General features: G+C 40.0%; 1 protein-coding gene across 4 annotated transcripts in view; it reads left to right on the forward strand.

The window, feature by feature from the left end:
• Window positions 1-1,894: 1,894 nt before the first annotated feature.
• The window catches only part of LOC134294756 (leucine--tRNA ligase, cytoplasmic-like), a 217,850-nt gene continuing 202,197 nt past the window's right edge, over window positions 1,895-17,547 (forward strand). For 3 of the 4 annotated variants that reach the window (XM_062966411.1, XM_062966412.1, XM_062966413.1), the window contains exons 1-7: window positions 1,895-2,050; window positions 8,597-8,715; window positions 10,722-10,809; window positions 12,308-12,388; window positions 14,543-14,677; window positions 16,161-16,322; window positions 16,961-17,073. In XM_062966411.1, coding sequence (XP_062822481.1) covers window positions 2,045-2,050; window positions 8,597-8,715; window positions 10,722-10,809; window positions 12,308-12,388; window positions 14,543-14,677; window positions 16,161-16,322; window positions 16,961-17,073 — 704 coding nt within the window. In that variant the 5' untranslated portion in view covers window positions 1,895-2,044. Of the gene's footprint in view, window positions 2,112-8,596; window positions 8,716-10,721; window positions 10,810-12,307; window positions 12,389-14,542; window positions 14,678-16,160; window positions 16,323-16,960; window positions 17,074-17,547 lie in introns of all 4 variants that reach the window. The other variant, XM_062966414.1, reaches the window with a different exon arrangement.

A 17,547-nucleotide genomic window follows, 5' to 3' on the forward strand; every position in this document is an offset into this window, starting at 1 on the left:
ATTAAATTGTGCGGTCTGTAATTATAATAGCCTGACTTAGAAAAGCATATACAAACCAGATTGCAAAATTATTTGTTTTTATTTGCAATACAACTTGTGGTCTCAAGTCTTTATAATGGATCTGGAGTAATTCTTAGTGAATTGTAAGTGAATACTTGTCAACTACAGATTGAATGAACATCTTGATCCCTGTATAATTTCATCATGTTAAAGTGTTCAGTATATACCTTTTTATCTAATGTATGTTTTCACAAACACATTTTTTACAATAAAATGATATACATCCACTTAGAAATGAGTCCCATTGTGTTCAGTGATTCTTACTCCCAGGTAAGAGTAAGAGGCAACAGGAATGTAATCCCAGAGAAGGATCTTTCCGAAGTCAAACTGTTCCAGCTAGCAACCGATGTATGCTTATGGACTACTATAGACTGTATGTAGAAGTTTAGACACAGCATGTTTATTAGTTCCTGTTTGTGTGTTCATTCACACCTACTCTTCCTGTATCACCATAGCCTTTCCTTTGTTCTCAGGTATTTCATCCGCTTTCACACCCCTCTCTCTTTATCTCTCGTGAAACATATGTTAAAACATTTATTTCTGGATGTGCTACTCTAACTTTTCTGATATCATGTAGTATTATTTCTTTTTTACCTTTCATCAAGGTGAACCTGTATTGATTACTTTTGTGTACCATATGAAGTTTGATTTCTTTCTCTGCTAGATACTGTGTGTGGAGTGGGTTGGTAAGCTGTTCAAACATCTGCCTAGAAAGATGCTGTGCTTTGGAGATCTACAATCTTCCACATTACCCTCATACAAAGACAGAATCAGCAGCTGGCTTTCGGGGACAAGTGCAGAGTCCTCACAATTGTTGACACCTCTATTGATCTGTTAAGCATAATCTTCGCATTTTACTTAAAATCAGTTGGACTTCAGTCTGCTTAACTTTGTGGTTGGATTATGTCTCAATGTTTCAAGATGTATGTGTGGTCACTGTTGTGATTTACTGTACTTAACATTTCAAGTGGCCAGAATTTTAGACGGTTTCAAAGAAGCAGCCATGCTAGTCTTCTGGAATATAAAAAAGGGAGGAAGGTAGAATAAAAGAGAATTAGAAGGAATGCAGCAGCAAAATAGTATTTTATTTTGGCACGGATTTTGTGGATATAAATTCACTTCTTCAGAGACAGTAGAGCAAGGTTCAAGCCTTAGGATATAAAGCATATTCACACAGTTGTAAGAGTGAAATGGAATTGTAATAAAACTTGAGAGACATGCAAATCATGACCCTAGGTGCAAAAAAAAAAAAAAGCAGGTTAATTGATCAGTTAAATTAATTGGACAGTGTATTTCTCTCAGCATAGAAGACTGAAGATGTAGAAGCATTTTCTGGTTGTTGTCAAAGGCTTTCATGGCCATAATCACTTGGTTGCTGTGAGTTTTCTGGAAATGGCCATACAGCCCGGAAAACTCGCAGCAACCCAGCGAAAGAACTTCTTCAGAATGTCTGCAGATAATATGCATTGGCTGTATTATTTCTCAGCGAGGGGTCCGAGTAGCAGCGAAGCATTGCTCAGCCAAAAGGAGCCAGTCCTTGAGAACAAAAGCACGTTTATCACAGGAAGCAGAAATCAAAGATTCTCCTAAAGCTGCCAATGTTTCATGGCCAGCGGGAGCGCTCTTCCTCTCACGGGTTCATCCCATCAAGAGTTAAGTTCTGTGGCTCCCCCCCCTCGTTTTTTTGGAACGTCCCAGTCGCAGTGCACCATGGGAGTCATAGTAGCCAAGTCCAGGAACGGCCTGGCGGTGAGGAGATACCGTCAGCGAGCGGCCAGCGCTGTGCCTGCCGGGAGTCATAGTTCGACGCACCGTCGTCAGTGCGCGTCTGGACGGCGTGCGAACTCCACTTCCCAGTGGCCTTTGCGAGGAGCCCGGATTGCATCTTCTGTGGTTGCATTGTGGGAGGACCGGCGGCGTGGAGTGGAAGAGAAGAGCGAGCAAGTGAGCGAGCAGCTGTCGGCAGACGGAGTGTCAAGGCGCGATGACGGTGAATGCTCGAGCCGCTTCCCTCTTGGCGTTGAGCTGGGGCAGAGAGGCACGATGGCTGGGTGGGCAGCCCCTGTTATTTTAAGGCCGGGTGGTGTGGAATATGCTCTAAAGCAGGCATGGGAAAACGTGGGCCCTCCGAGTGTTTTGGACTTCAACTACCCTAATTCCCAACAGCCTCAGGCCCTTTCCTTTTCCCCTTCAGCCGCCGAATGGAAGCCACAGTCTTGAATCTGCAAGGCCTGAACAGGGCTGTTGATCAAAGGGGTGTCTTGGAGGTCTCTTTCATGGGTTTGCCATCAGTTGAGGTTGACTTTATGGCAATTAACAACAAAACTTGTTGTTGACAATGATGGCAATATCACCATTGGATTAAACCCATGACAATGTTTAAGAGATCATGAAGATGGATCTAGGATATCTTGTTTAAAGAATCAATTGATAATGTATTTCTTCCAGTTGTTTTCAATCTATGGTGATCTTAATCTGAACCTTTTACTGGGTTCATGCAATCCGGGTAAACCGCAATTCATTCGGTGTCCTGGATTTCGGTAGGGGTCCCGATCCATTTTTCGGGAGCCTCCCAAATTCGGCAGGACAGAAATCCATTTTTGATCTGGGAAGTTGAAAGATTCATTTGCAGTCCGGCCCATTGGCAGCAATGGGGGGAGGGGGCTTCCCAGGCTCCCTTCCTGTCATTTTAGGCATTCATAGAGTTGGAAGAAATTTCATGGGCCATCCAGTTCAATTCCTTGTCAAAAAACAGGAAAATCGCATTCAAAGCAATCTCAACAGATGGCCATCCAGCCTCTGCTCAAAAGCCTCCAAAGAAGGAGCCTCCACCACACTCTGGGGCAGAGAGTGCCACTGCTGAACAGCTCTCACAGTGAGGAAGTTCTGTTCTGTTGCCACCAGTAAAAAAAATGGCGGTGGAGCCCATGCCATTACGGACTTCCGAACAGGCCGAAGGCAAACAGCCAAAACGAATCCATACACAAGCCTACCTGTTACAGGGTTTCTTGACAATATTTGTTCAGAAGATGTTTGCCATTGCCTTCCTCTGAATCCGAGCATGGCTTGCTCAAGGTCACCCAGTGGAATTCATGGCTGAGAGGATTCGAGCTTTGGTCTCCAGAATTGTAGTCCCAATTAAAACGACTACAGCACATATCCCAAATTACCCAATTATGCAGGTCATCCCTCTTGAGTCTCCCCCACTCCCCGCTATTTCTTCCATGAACATGTCATCTGCCAATGGAATGAGTATTGTAGAAGAGAGGAATATTTTCTATAAGATGCAAAGGCAGCTTGCAGCAGAGAATGATGTAACACTTGTATAGCAGGGATACACTAGCATCGTAGTGAACCACCTCGAAGAGTAAGATCATCTGGGGAGGCCCTGCTCTCAGTCCCGCCTGCTTCGTAGGCATGGCTGGCATGGATGAGAGACAGGGCCTTCTCAATGGTGGCCCCTCGGCTGTGGAACTCCCTCCCCAGCGTTGTAAGGTTAGCCTTTTGGCCTTCAGATGGAAAGTGAAGACCTGGCTCTGGGATCAACCTTTTGGATAACTGTGCAGTGCAAGAATGGATGTCTAAAATGTATAATGACCTTGGAATGGCTTTAGACCATGATTTTTAACTGTTGTAATGTTTAAATTTTTATGTCTAAATTTTTAAATATTTAATATTTTAAGCTTTGATTTTATATGTGTTTTGGGGCATCAAATTGTGCCATATGTAAGGCGCCTTGAGTCCCCTCCGGGGTGAGAAAGGCGGGGTATAAATGGGGCAAATAATAAATAAATAAATAAATGTAGCTGCTTCACTGCTAACATTCTCTCCTTTTCAACTGGTAAAGATATTGGATCCATGCTCCTCCTTATGGTCACCCTAAGGAGATGAAATATGCCATAGATTGTTCACCCAAATAATCGAAAGACCAGAAATAATCTGCCATTTAAAGCTGTTCATGAATGAATAGGTAAAGATAAAGGTTTTCCCCTGACATTAAGTCTAGTCATGTCCGACTCTGGAGGTTGGTGCTCATCTCAATTTCTAAGCTGAAGAGCCGGTGTTGTCCATAGATGCCTCCAAGGTCATGTGGCCGGCATGGCTGCATGGAGCACTGTTACTTTCCCGCCAGAGTGGTACCTATTGATCTACTCACATTTGCATGTTTTTGAACTGCTAGGTTGGCAGAAGCTGGGGCTAACATTGAGAGCAAACCCCGTTCCCCGGATTTGAACTGGCTACTTTTTGGTCAGCAAGTTCAGCAGCTCAGTGGTTTAACCTGCTGTGCGACTGGGGGCTCATGAATGAATAAGGTCTGATAAATGTAAGACAAACAAGATGCCTTGTTCTCTTTGCATCTGATTACTCTGTCAATATGTTTTGGAGTAGTAGCTATATTAGCCTGCCAGAAAACAATAACTAGAAGGGCCCTTGCGTCCCATTACAAAATAATGATTTTGTTGTTACTGTAGTATTTGAGTCGGAATTTACCAAAATTATAAAAGCCTATATAATTCAGCAGGCTGGGATCAGTATAGCCTGAGTGCAGTGGCGAGGAATCTTTAGATGTCCAGATTTTTGAATATGCAGCTCTCATCTGTTTCATCCAGCATGACCAATGACACAAGATTGTGGATGTCGTAGCCTAAATTAGTTACATTTAAAATGGTGGCCTATGAACCAGTCCTGTGGCTGTCAGTATGTAGCAAATTTCCAAAGTCAAGGATAGTGTCATCAATCTGATTACAGCCAGATACTACCTAATTTTGGAATACAGTAGAGTCTCACTTATCCAAGCCTCGCTTATCCAACGTTCTGGATTATCCAACGCATTTTTGTAGTCAATGTTTTCAATACGTCGTGATATTTTGGTGCTAAATTCGTAAATACAGTAATTACTACATAGCATTACTGCGTATTGAACTACTTTTTCTGTCAAATTTGTTGTCTAACATGATGTTTTGGTGCTTCATTTGTAAAATCATAACCTAATTTGATGTTTAATAGGCTTTTCCTTAATGCCTCCTTATTATCCAACATATTTGCTTATCCAACATTCTGCCGGCCCGTTTATGTTGGATAAGTGAGACTCTACTGTACTTCTAAATCTCCCTTCAATATAAGGAGAGCTATATTACTTTTATAGCTCTTTCCATCTGACAATAGTTAGATTATTTTTTGTTGCACTGATATAGTGCAGTAGGAGAAAGCAGCAGCAGCAGTGCTGAATCTACATCACACAGCTCCAGCAAAGTAACATAACTATCTCTTTGAGATATCTGTGGATATATTAAGTGCCTCTTCCAAGATAATAAGAAGGCCTGTGGCCCTGGAAATGGGGAAGCTTTGTCTTTGGGATATTATCTCTGTTCTGTATTCACTGCATTATCTTTTCCCTTTTCCGTAGATACCTCCAAGGTCATGTGGCCGGCATGACTGCATGGAGCGGTGTTACCTTCCTGCCAGAGCGGTACCTATTGATCTACTCACATTTACATGTTTTCAAACTGCTAGGTTGGCAGAAGCTGAGGCTAACACCGGGCTCTCATTCTGCTCCCCGGATTCGAACCTGCGACCTTTTGGTCTGCAAGTTCAGCAGCTCAGCGCTTTAACACACTGCGCCACCGGGGGCCCTTAATTAAATAATAATTAAAATACCATTATAAACACAAGCAAAGCTTTGGAAGGCATGCATTGGGCGAGGGAGGAGGCGGGAAAGGCACGCACCTTTCCCTCCTTTGTGCCATACGCGCCTTCCTTGGAAGAGAAGGAGGGAGCCACTGCTGTGGGGGCTGAATAAATGGCTTTGATGGGCCGCATGTGGCCTGTGGACCGTAGTTTGGGGACCCCTGGTCCAGATACTTTCTTGAATGCATTCATTCAGATGACAAATGAAAGCACTGAGGTGTATTATGAATCTGCTTTTTGATGTGTTGAATTCCTTTTTTGCTTTTTTAAAATTTTATAGTGTTTGCTTGTCCAATTGGTTTGTTATGATGATAATTTCCTAGAACAGATATCTCTTCTTGGATAAGTGAGATAAAGTAAACACAATTCTTGCGAAAAACATCCCCAGAGGTTGGCTTCTGATAATATTCCTTCTGAAATCCCATGCAAGTTTCCATTTTTTTCCAAGGCCCTGACTTTGGTTACTTCCTCTTGGAAATTTTTCATTGTTTCCAAATGGATTATAGTGACCCTCCAGGATGCAATCTGCCTCTTACTGTGGAATCACTGCTAACTCCTTCAGATGTGCTCAGTCTGATGTTTTGGTTGTGATTTGACACTTGTCTGCCTTCTTAGCCATAATATGACAGGCTGGGTTTGAAGCATTCATGCTTCACTAATCAGGAACAAGTCAGATTGTTTCTAAGCTTACATAACACTTCAGTCCCTAATTTAAAGCCGCCAAGATTGCCCAGTTGACAGAATGTATGACTGATAATAGTCCCTTTAGGTTAACTGTGCTGTCAGTCCACATGGCACAGATTGGTTCTATTCTGACAAGTATTTTGTAATTGAATGTTTTGTTACCAAATCATGCCATACCATGCTTGAGTCGCCTTCATGAAACTTCACTAAGAGCCCCAATGGCGAAGTGTGTTAAAGCACTGAGCTGCTGAACTTGCAGACCGAAAGGTCCCAGGTTCAAATCCTGGGAGTGGAATGAACGCTCGCTGTTGCTCCAGCTTCTGCCAACCTAGCAGTCTGAAAACATGCCAATGTGAGTAGATCAATAGGTACCGCTCTGGCGGGAAAGTAATGGTTCTCCATGCAGTCATGCCGGCCACATGACCTTGGAGGTGTCTACAGACAACGTCGGCTCTTCGGCTTAGAAATGGTGATGAGCACCAACCCCCAGACTCAGACATGACTGGACTTAACATCAGGGGAAACACAAAGTGTATGTATGTTTAAAGTTTTTTTTGTGTTCTTAGTTCATATACTGCAAGCAATAAATGGGTATATTATCGGTTTTGGTCATATTTTTGCCAGGATAAAACCTTATCAGTTAGTTTGTTTTAGAAACACTGTTTGTTAAGGAAGCATCAGTATTCAGAGGCATAAGCCTGTTCACCAGTTCAAGAAAACTCTAAAACTTTAAAATGCCATACTTTTGAATGACACCCTGTTTAGTATCTGCAGTGTTGGCACCTTATGATGGTACCTTTAATGCCTTCTTTACCTTCTGCCATGCAAGTGAATGGTTGCGTTCATTCCTCTGGTATAAATGTTAATGCTGTGCTAGGGAACAATGTTCAATTTATTTTTGGAAGGTGTGGTGGATCACTCCTTGAGAAATGTATCTTTGTGTACAGAATATACAGAAAAGTACAGAATTCTTAATAGAAGAGGCCATTATGATACATAGATCCTCCCATATGGCACACTACTCATCTCACATCTTTCTAGTTTTGAATGAGATTCTGTTTTGCCATATTGGTACCAGCTTTTGTGTCTGTTGATTTTTGTTTTTAATTTGTTTTAATGCTAATGTGCTACTTTTGTTTTATTGTTTGTGAGATGCCCTCAGTCCCACACTGTGAGAAATGGAGCATGTAAATGTGACAAATAATTTTATTTGTTACACACAGTGATTGAAAAAAAATTAGAAATCAAGCCTTCTAGTTTTTCTTGTTTGAAAACAGAGCAGCCTCAGTAGCGATGCTGCAAATTGAGGTGGTTTGAGATGGGTGAGATAAAAGCTAATGGTCATTCAAATTAAGACTTCTTGAAAATGCCTAAGGGCTGCAGATTGCATAGGGAGTAGGCTTGACACAGCATTTCCCATGTATACATTTCATTTAGAGTAGATCTGTTGTCATGTTTATTTTATGTGATAATACATCTTTATTTGACTGCTACCTTAACATGCCATAATTCATAACCAGGGACTATGATTATTGCTAGGTTTCTGATTATCATGTAGCACTGGCACACTCTCTGAAATGTAATCTCAACAGCTTGCTCTATATATTGTCAAATGATGTTGCCATTTTTAAAGAGGCAATTTTTAGTTCAGTACTAATTCACAAATGCTGTCAACTCCCACCAATAAATGTATTTTACTGGAGCGAAACATGTCATATTTGTATGGATTTGCTTGTTTCCTATTCACATAATTGATCCGTCATTTGTCTATCCATTAATGGGGGTTCGAGATAAAAGCATCCAGGTGATAATGGATATTTCAAAGCGTAGCAGTAACTCGTAAATACATTATCAGATTAGCAAGCTTTGACATTTTGTAATCACTGTGATACAACAAAGTAAGATGAATTGAAACTTATTTGAAAAGATGGGTAGGAGTGCTGAGTGCTTTTTCATTATTTTTCCTTAATGTATTAGACTTTAACTTTGTATAAGTGGTGTTTTGTTTGTGAGCACTGTGGTGTTAAATGTCCAGGCTCAGATTGTTTTAAATTCTGTGTAAACTGGAAAAGTCCCAGTACAATATTCTGGCAAGAGTCTGTATTGACATTTACAAGCTAATTAAACCAAACTCTTTAATAAGGTAATTTTCTTATCTTCTAAGGAGCGGAAGGGAACGGCTAAAGTAGACTTCTTGAAGAAGATTGAAAAGGAAATCCAACAGAAATGGAAGGATGAGGGAGCATTTGAGGTTAATGCCTCAGATGCCGCAAGCCAAAAAAGGTAAGAGTACACTTTCTAAAGGTCACAGAATACTGGAAGAAGATTTAATGATTGTACAGGAGTTTTGGATAACATGCAAACATTTTAGTATTTAAGATGGTGACTTAAAAGACTGTTGACGTCAGCAGAAAATCAATTTAGCTTTGGATTAGGTATGCAAGTTCTGGGTTTAATCTTCTACATAGTAGTATGCTCACAGATGGTAGGGGACACACAGAAGTTGCTGGATATAAATCTGATTATGTTACAGGACCTAAGGACAGGTTCTAGCTCCCTTTGCTAGAAAGTGGGCATGGATTACACCTTTATTGAGGGATCCTAGCTCCACCAGAAGGAACATGCTGGGATCCAGTGACAACATTTCAGTTTTCCCTAATGGACAAGGAATGCCAAAGGTCAGGTCTCAAGTAAAACCTCAGTTAGTATCTAATCTGACAGAACAGTGGATAAGCCAAATGCTGTGCTGAGCAACACACTTGATAGTGGTAAATTGTATGAACACATATAATGAGATATGAAGAAATTGTATCTTTTACCTTGCTTTTGTTGTTGGCTTTTACCTTGTCTGCAAAGTTATTTCTGATAGTTGCCAATATGAATTATTGGTTCTAGTTTCCTTTCTATTGGAAGGAGAATGTTTTTCAACAGTGCAGACGACAATTGGATAATAAGTGACACAATGTAATGCAGTGGTTCCCAAACTTATTTGGCCTACTGCCCCCTTTCCAGAAAAAATATTATTATGGTATTTAACACCAAAGAAAATTGGCTTAATGTATAAAAATAGGGATAACAAATGCTGGAGATGCAAGGAGCAAGTTGGGTCTTATTATCATATGTGGTGGAGCTGTAAGGAGATTTAAAAATATTGGAAAATAATTAATATGGAATGTAGAAAAATTTTAAAAATAAATCTAGAATGTAAACCAGATTATTATTTATTAGGGCTTTATGACATACACGAAAAGGAGAAAGGAGTAAACCTAAAGAATAAAGAAAATATAGAAAAAATATATACATATTTAATTACAGCAGCAAGATTAGTAATTGCTAAATATTGGAAAGGCACCGTCACCCCCTCTAAAGAGATGTGGCTAGAAAAAATAATGGACATTAAAAATATGGATAAATTAATATACTTAATAAAAAAAATACGGGAAGAGTTATGAAAGAAACGGACTGGTCGAAGAGTATATGGAAGAAGAATTAAGAAGATAAAGCAACAAAGGAAGAAGATGGAAGATAGAAGAGCGGAAGTCTGCCTCACCCCGAGCCAGGGTACTTTTCCCACCCCAACCCATCTTCCCCCATGATCTATCCCTACCCCAAACCCTCCTTATGCCGTATTAGAGTACCCTTTTCCACACACACCCTTGTCCCTTTAGTTTTGTCCCGCCCCTTCCCCATACCTTCCTCACAATCTTACCCATAACGCCCTTTCCCCTGTTTTCCCTTAGAATGTCCTCACAATAATAAAACCTCAATAAAAATTATTTGGAAAAAAAAAGAAAAAATATTACTCAGCGCCCCCTGGAAATTATTTTTTTTAATTTTAATAGCAATTAAACAGAAAGATAAATGTATTAATGCATATGGCAAATGCACCTGTGGCCATCACCGCCCCCTGAATTGCTGCAGTGCCCACCAGGGGGTGGTAGCGCCCACTTTGGGAATCACTGGTGTAATGGATCAATAATGAATTTTGGTCAACCAATATAGCTACTTCAAGTTCAACATTAAAAAGTATATACCATATATACTCGAGTATAAGCCAACCCGAATATAAGCCGAGGCACCTAATTTTACCACAAAAATTGGAGAAACTTATTGTTTCGAGTATTTCTTTTCAGTACTCAATATTTTAATAGTATTATATTCAGTTCTAGTTTTTATTGAAATACTTAAGCATCATGATCCTGAGCAATGGCATATTGGATTGCTGAATTCATCTTGTAGTTTAAGTTTTACATTTTGATGTGTTTTTTTGTTTTGTAATTTTTACTCAGCAATGGAAAATACTTTGCCACCTTTCCGTACCCATACATGAATGGCCGGCTTCATCTAGGACACACATTTTCTTTATCTAAGTGTGAGGTAAGTATTATTTTTTCCTCTTGGTAGCTGTTTCCACAAGCCCTTCCCCCCCCCCCCCCCCCAAAAAAAAAAAAGGAAAAAAAGAAGGTTCCTTGTTTAGTTCTTTCCAATATACCTCACAACCTCTGAGGATGCCTTCCATAGATGTGGGCGAAACATCTGGAGAGAATGTTTCTGAAACATGGCCATACAGCCCGGAAAACACACAACAACCCTGTGATTCTGACCATGAAAGCCTTCGACAACGAAATGGTGGTTTATCATTTTAGTCTTTAAGCCTTCTGAGTTCGTATTCACACTTTCATCATTCAGAAGTAATGTTTTATTTTACTCTGCAGATCCATGGAAAATATACATGATATTTCACACTAACAAATGAAGAGACAAGCTAGATATTCTTCATGACTTTGTTTCCATGATTCCATGGCATTCAGCCATAGCAGTTAAGGTGGTGTCAGACTGCATTTATTCTACAGTATAGATGTACCCTATGGCTGCTTCTCAATTTATTTGCTGTAAATAGGATTTTGAGAGATCCTCCATTCCCATTACTTATTAAAATATGTGAAAAATAAAACAATGTGTATTCCAATGTTGGACAAGTAATCATCATACTATTCTTTTTTGTGGTGAGGCGTGTTTAAAATTGTTAGGAAATGGACATATAGTTTAAAAATATCTCTCAAAATGCTTCTAATTTTTTAAAAATAACTAGAAAACATTGTGTATTACACAAGTACAACTTGATTCTTTCTTATTATTCTACACTTGAAATGTGATTTTTGTAACATCCTCATTACCTTCCCCTCAAACCCACTCCTCAAGTAATGTTGCAGGTACTATTTGGCACCTTGAGTCCCTATATTGGGAGAAAGGTGGGATAAAAGTAAACGAAAATAAATACATAAAATATTGTCTTTTATTGCTAATAATACAAGAGTTAGCATTATTTATTTTACTTTTTATATTATTTTCACAATCTATATAGTTTATGCACACTTTACCTTAGAAAACAGTGTGTTTTCAGAACATTTTAACCTTTTACCACTAAATACAAATACAGTGATCCCTCACATTGCGGGGGTTAAGTGGACCACCCGCAATAAGTGAAAATCCACGAAGTAGGAACACTATATTTATTTCAATACTTATACATTATTTTAATAGTTATACACTATTTTAAGTCTTTATCAACCAATCGTGTGTTGATAAATTGCCTCCTTCTCCTCCCGTTGCTGCTTGGGCTCCTTTTCTCTCCCTTTGGCTTCTTCCTCCCTTCCTTAGGCTGTAAATTGTAATTTTTTTATGATTTATAATATTCTTTTAGAGTTTATTGAAAAATCGCAAAACAGAGAATCCGCGAAAAGTGAACCGCGAAGTAGTGAGGGAACACTGTAGTTTCTATGGGTCCTAATCCACCCATTAATATTTAACCTCTCTTTTTTTATCCTAGTCTTTTATTGCTTAAAGCTTGTTGATGTTCTTGTGTTTCATATAGTTTGCAGTTGGATTCCAGAAGCTAAAAGGAAAAGCTTGCCTCTTCCCTTTTGGGTTGCATTGTACTGGGATGCCCATTAAGGTAAAATTAAGGATCTGCTTTCTGCATATAGACGAAACAGTTCACTCTCCAGTTAAGACAACACCCATTTTTTTGTTCTAAGGAATCATTTTAACTGACATTTGCCTGCTACATGTTGGCACTGAGATGAAGCAGTGTGTAATGTATAAATTCTGTTAGTGTATTGAGGTGAAAGGTATGAGAATGTCTTTCATATCATGGGAAATGATTACCTGCAATTTCTACTGATGCTCTTGTAGATGACATAGCAATTGCTCATACTTTGCTTGTTTGCTTAAAGCGATATGCTGGGATTAATAGAGTAACATTAATTGTTCCCAAATATGTGGGCATGACCTGTAGGTTTTTTGTTATGCTTTATGAACTGTAAACCCACATTCTGCTTTTGAAAGTTCTCTCAGTTTTCGTAGATGACATATATCTTCAAAAATGATTATAAAAAAGATTTTTAAAAAGCTATCATATTAATTTGAGCATAATTGTGAAAATAACTGTAAGCAGGCCCCCTCCCATTAAAAGACCAGTAAACAGTAAAATGCCTTCTTTAAAAAATTGTCTGGTTGTGGAAGGAAATCAGAGCTACTTTTTTGTAAGAGTGCAACTGCCTGAGAGCCACGAAGAAAATCATCTCCATTTTTTTCATCGGTGGTAGGACTGAGGAAGGCCTCCCCTTTGGATATTAAAACCGAGGCTTATATAGGGGGATATTTATTATTAATTAGGCTGGATCCAAGTTTTATAGGACTTAATATGTCACCACTAGGATTTTTAATTAGGCATGGAATCAAGATGGCTGTCAATATATCTTATTTGTTCCCTGTAACCAGTCCTGATGAATTAGTTAAGTCCAGACTTGGACCAAGCAGGGTCCCATTGGTATTGGAGGGAAGGAGTAAAGGGTTTTTTTCCTGTTTCCCAATTTGTCCTCCACACCCTAGTGATACTTCTGGTACTTTGGAAGGGTGGTGGCTCTCTGGAAAAGTGTAGGAGATAATACTAGGTTATCTAGAGGGAAAGATAAATGAGAGAATAGCCTTATCTGAGTAGGAAGCCTCATACAGATCCTTTTTCCTTATACTTGCCAAAATTGGGGTGAGAAGGATGAAGAGCTGACTCCTGCTCCTTATCTCCTTGGGAAGCAAGAAGGCTGAGGTCCCATTTTAATGGATGTCCTCATTCTCAGTCAGCAAAGTAACCACATTTCTGGGAAATCAACCTAAGTTTTTTTGCCTTGGGGCCGAATTGTGGGCCCAACTGAGGGGCGGACCAGGTCGAGAAGGAGGGCGGCTGCGCACGAGCTGGGTTGGACGAGCTCGGGAGGGAGAGGGCCTTTGAGAGGGTGGGGCTTGGAGGGGGTGGGGCAGGGCCTGGGTCATCCTAAGGTTGTCCTCCTGGCATAAGGATGAGGCTGCTTGCCCATTCCAGGAGGAAAATGAGACATGTGATTGCTGCAATTTTCTTCCCCCGATTTTTGGCTGTCCTCTCAGCATTATGTTGGGAGGAGGGTGAGACAGGCGATGGCTGAGAATGCTCCGGAGGGCTTTCAGTCACTCCGTGCCTTCCTTGGGCCGTCCTCTCACCATAAGGACGATGCTGCTCGCACCGTCCTTATGCCGGGTCGAGGGTGAGCCATGCAGTGGTAGAGAATGCTTCAGAGCAGAGCCACCGTGTTCTCATGCCAAGCCACCGTGTTCTCATGCCAAGAGGACAGGGAAAATGAGGAGGGCCTGAGGTAAGTGTCCAGGGGCTATATACGGACCCTGGGCCTTAGTTTGTCCAAACCTACTATTATTAAATTTAATGTTGCCATAGAGGGGCATTCAGACAAGTTTATTTATTTATTTATTTCCAGAATTTATACCCCGCCCTTCTCACCCGGGGGGACTCAGGGCGGCTTACACAGTTGGCAACATTTACTGCCAAGAACATAATAATAAAACAAAAACAGTACATATAATGAATTAAAACTATAAAAATACATCATTAAAATACATTATAAAAATTAAAACATATGTAAATTAGATCCATTTGTCTAAAAACCTCATGCTTCAGCATGCTTCAGTTCTATATAGTGAAATGATTTTATTCTGACATTTATGTGTATGAATTGTTGCTTGTGTTACAGTTACTTAGCCACTCTGGATTTTCTCTTAGGCATGTGCAGATAAACTGAAAAGAGAAATGGAGCTGTATGGCTGCCCACCAGAATTCCCTGATGAAGAAGAGGAGGAGGAGGAGGACTCCAAGGAGGAAGAAGTTGTCATCAAAGACAAGGCTAAAGGCAAAAAGGTGAATCTTAAAGCAGTAGTGTGGAATCTCTCCCCCCCCCCCCCCCCCGGTGAGAGTTGCATTTCTATAAGGGAAATTTGTTGGCTGTATTCTAGTGCAGTGGTTCTCAACCTGTGGGTCCCCAGAAGTGTTGGTCTTCAACTCCCAGAAACTGTTGCACCCCTAGGCTGCGTAGACACCTCAAAACCACACTGGAGCCCCAGAATATAAGCAAACAAGCTGTTTATTGAAGGTTATCAGTAAGCACAAGCAAATAAAGTTCAGTCAATAAAATGGGTTTAAATCCACAAGAGTAATGTACTTGAAAATCTTAAAGCAAGAGTCTAAGAAAATCACTCAAAAACCATAGTCCAAACCAGATATCGAACTCAGTCCCACGAAAGGCATCAAGAATAGTCCAAACAAGAATCAATTCTAAGGCATGAGACAAACTGGAACCACAGGAAAACAAGACTAGATTGCAGGATCAAACTCCAAGGTAATCCAAGGTAATAGGAATCCAAACAGCAAAGTTACTGGAACAATTAACTGGATTCAAAGGCAACACAAGGCTGGGACTTGAAGCCAATCCACAGCTTGCAAGAATATACAGGAACACGGAGCAAAGATCTTTCTATCTTGAATTGCAATGTTGCCACCTCTGCTATGGCAGAGAAGAACCAGGCATTTAAGGAAAATCCAAGGTCTTTCTTCCATGAGAAAACGCTTTCTCATGAGAAAACCATTAGAGCACTTCAAAAGCAGTCGTTTACTTCTCTGCAAACATTCTCATTCCCTCCTTTGATGAGTTATCAGTCCCTTCCTGTCAAACTCATTATCCTCCTCTAAACTAGAATGCCCATCTGGCACCTGGTGATCTGGCCTTGTCTGCTGAGAGGAATGTGGTTCACAATGCCTGCTTGCAATCATTCGGTCTCTCGTTCCAGAATCTACTGAGACAATCTGACTGCATGTCAGGCCCAAACCCAGAGTCTTCTGGCAATGCAGGTGCAGGGACAATTACTGGCTGAATGGGCCCAATCCCTGGCTCGGGCTGAGCTACAACAGAAATCCTAGCAGCTGGTAAACTGGCTGGGATTTGTGGGAGTTGTAGGCCAAAACACCTGAGGACCCACAGATTGAGAACCACTGTTCTAATGAATGAGGTCAGACTGAAAAGTGGGGATGAAGTCTTTAGCTTTATCTGCATTTTTCCCCAATCCCTCCTCTCTCCCTTTCTTCAACTAGTGGACTTGCAGAGAGAAAAAAAACATTCTTAGATGAGGCCCAAGATGGCCACTTAAAAGGCAGCTTTATATCCTTTTGGAAGATTATTTACCTTGCAGAAATACAGTAGTTACATTTGCATAAGTTATTCTTAAATGTGAACAAAAAGGTAGTGAACCTATTCGAGCTGCATTCTTTACATCACTTTGATCCTTGTCTCAAAGTTCTTCTGAACATAAGTAAGCAAGGTTAACTTTCTTTCTCATTTCCTTTAAAGAGTAAGGCTGCTGCCAAAACTGGCTCTTCAAAATACCAGTGGGGAATCATGAAATCTTTAGGTCTTTCTGATGAAGAGATAGTGAAGTTCTCCGAAGCTGAGCATTGGCTTGATTATTTCCCGCCTTTAGCCATTCAAGATTTAAAGAGCATGGGGCTCAAGGTACATGTTACTTTCTTTCTGAAATGCTTCTTCAAAAGAAATGTTTGTCTTAGATTGATAGTCAGAGATTTTTTTCTTTGTGTGTTCCTGTAATTTTTATGTTAAGCTGTAGACTTTTATAATAAAATATTCAATCACATACATTTAAATGCTATGTAAGAACATTTCCTAAACATATCTGTCTATTCATGACAGCATTTGAAAAACTGTTATTATTTTTGGGGAAATAGCTTTTAAGAACTGGAATCAAACAGAGCAACTACTGCTGCTAGACATCTGAGTGCTGTTCGAGTTCATGCAAGGCTCTTGGTTAGCTTTGTTATGAGGGTTCATTTCTCCCCTCATCAAGCAACAAAGGACTGTGCTATGTTACATTCCACTTCTGAAAAGATGAGGGCTGATGGATGTTGTAATTCAACAACTGGAGAGCTACCTGTTCTCCATCCTCATTTTAAAAGTTATTGTCCACTTGGACAAGTAATTAATATCTAAAGCCTTCTTGTGCACCAATAATTACTTTCACAACAGTCATGACTTATGTCCTACAAGTGAAAAAGGAAACTCCTAATTGCATTTCAAAATTTCACAGAAAGTTTGGAAACATGATTAGACTATTCTTTTTTTTTATGAATTTCCAGATTGATTGGAGGCGCTCTTTTGTTACCACTGATGTCAACCCTTATTATGATTCCTTTGTACGATGGCAGTTTCTCACCCTGAGAGAAAGAAATAAAATAAAATTTGGAAAACGGTAAGTATATTTTCTTGATGTTTTCATTCTATAAAAGTAGGGGTTGACTAAAGGCTCCTGGCTTACCTGCTTGCTCTGTTCCATAAAGTTTGCTGATGTGATTATTTGATTATAGTTCTACAGGGCATATAAATACATTTACTGTATCTTTGGAATTTGGGATGCCCAGGTATCCTTAATGTGGATTTGATATATCAGTGATGCGGTAGGGACACTTTCCTTGTCCAAAACTATGGTTACTAGTTCAAGGCTTTTAAATAAATTAATAGATTCAGCAACCATAATGTTTAGTCACATCATAAATTATATTTTGCATACTTGCTTCTAAGTGGGCAGGATGCTGATTATATAATGTAGAACTAGAATGCATAGCTCCTTGAATAGCTGAAAGTGTAAATAATCTGTTCAGAAATAAATTGGGTTATAATATCCTGAAATTGTGACCTAGTTTGTAGAGTTTCTGCAGAAGTTGAA

Source organism: Anolis carolinensis, unplaced genomic scaffold, assembly GCF_035594765.1.
Source record: "Anolis carolinensis isolate JA03-04 unplaced genomic scaffold, rAnoCar3.1.pri scaffold_19, whole genome shotgun sequence".
NCBI lineage: Eukaryota > Metazoa > Chordata > Lepidosauria > Squamata > Dactyloidae > Anolis > Anolis carolinensis.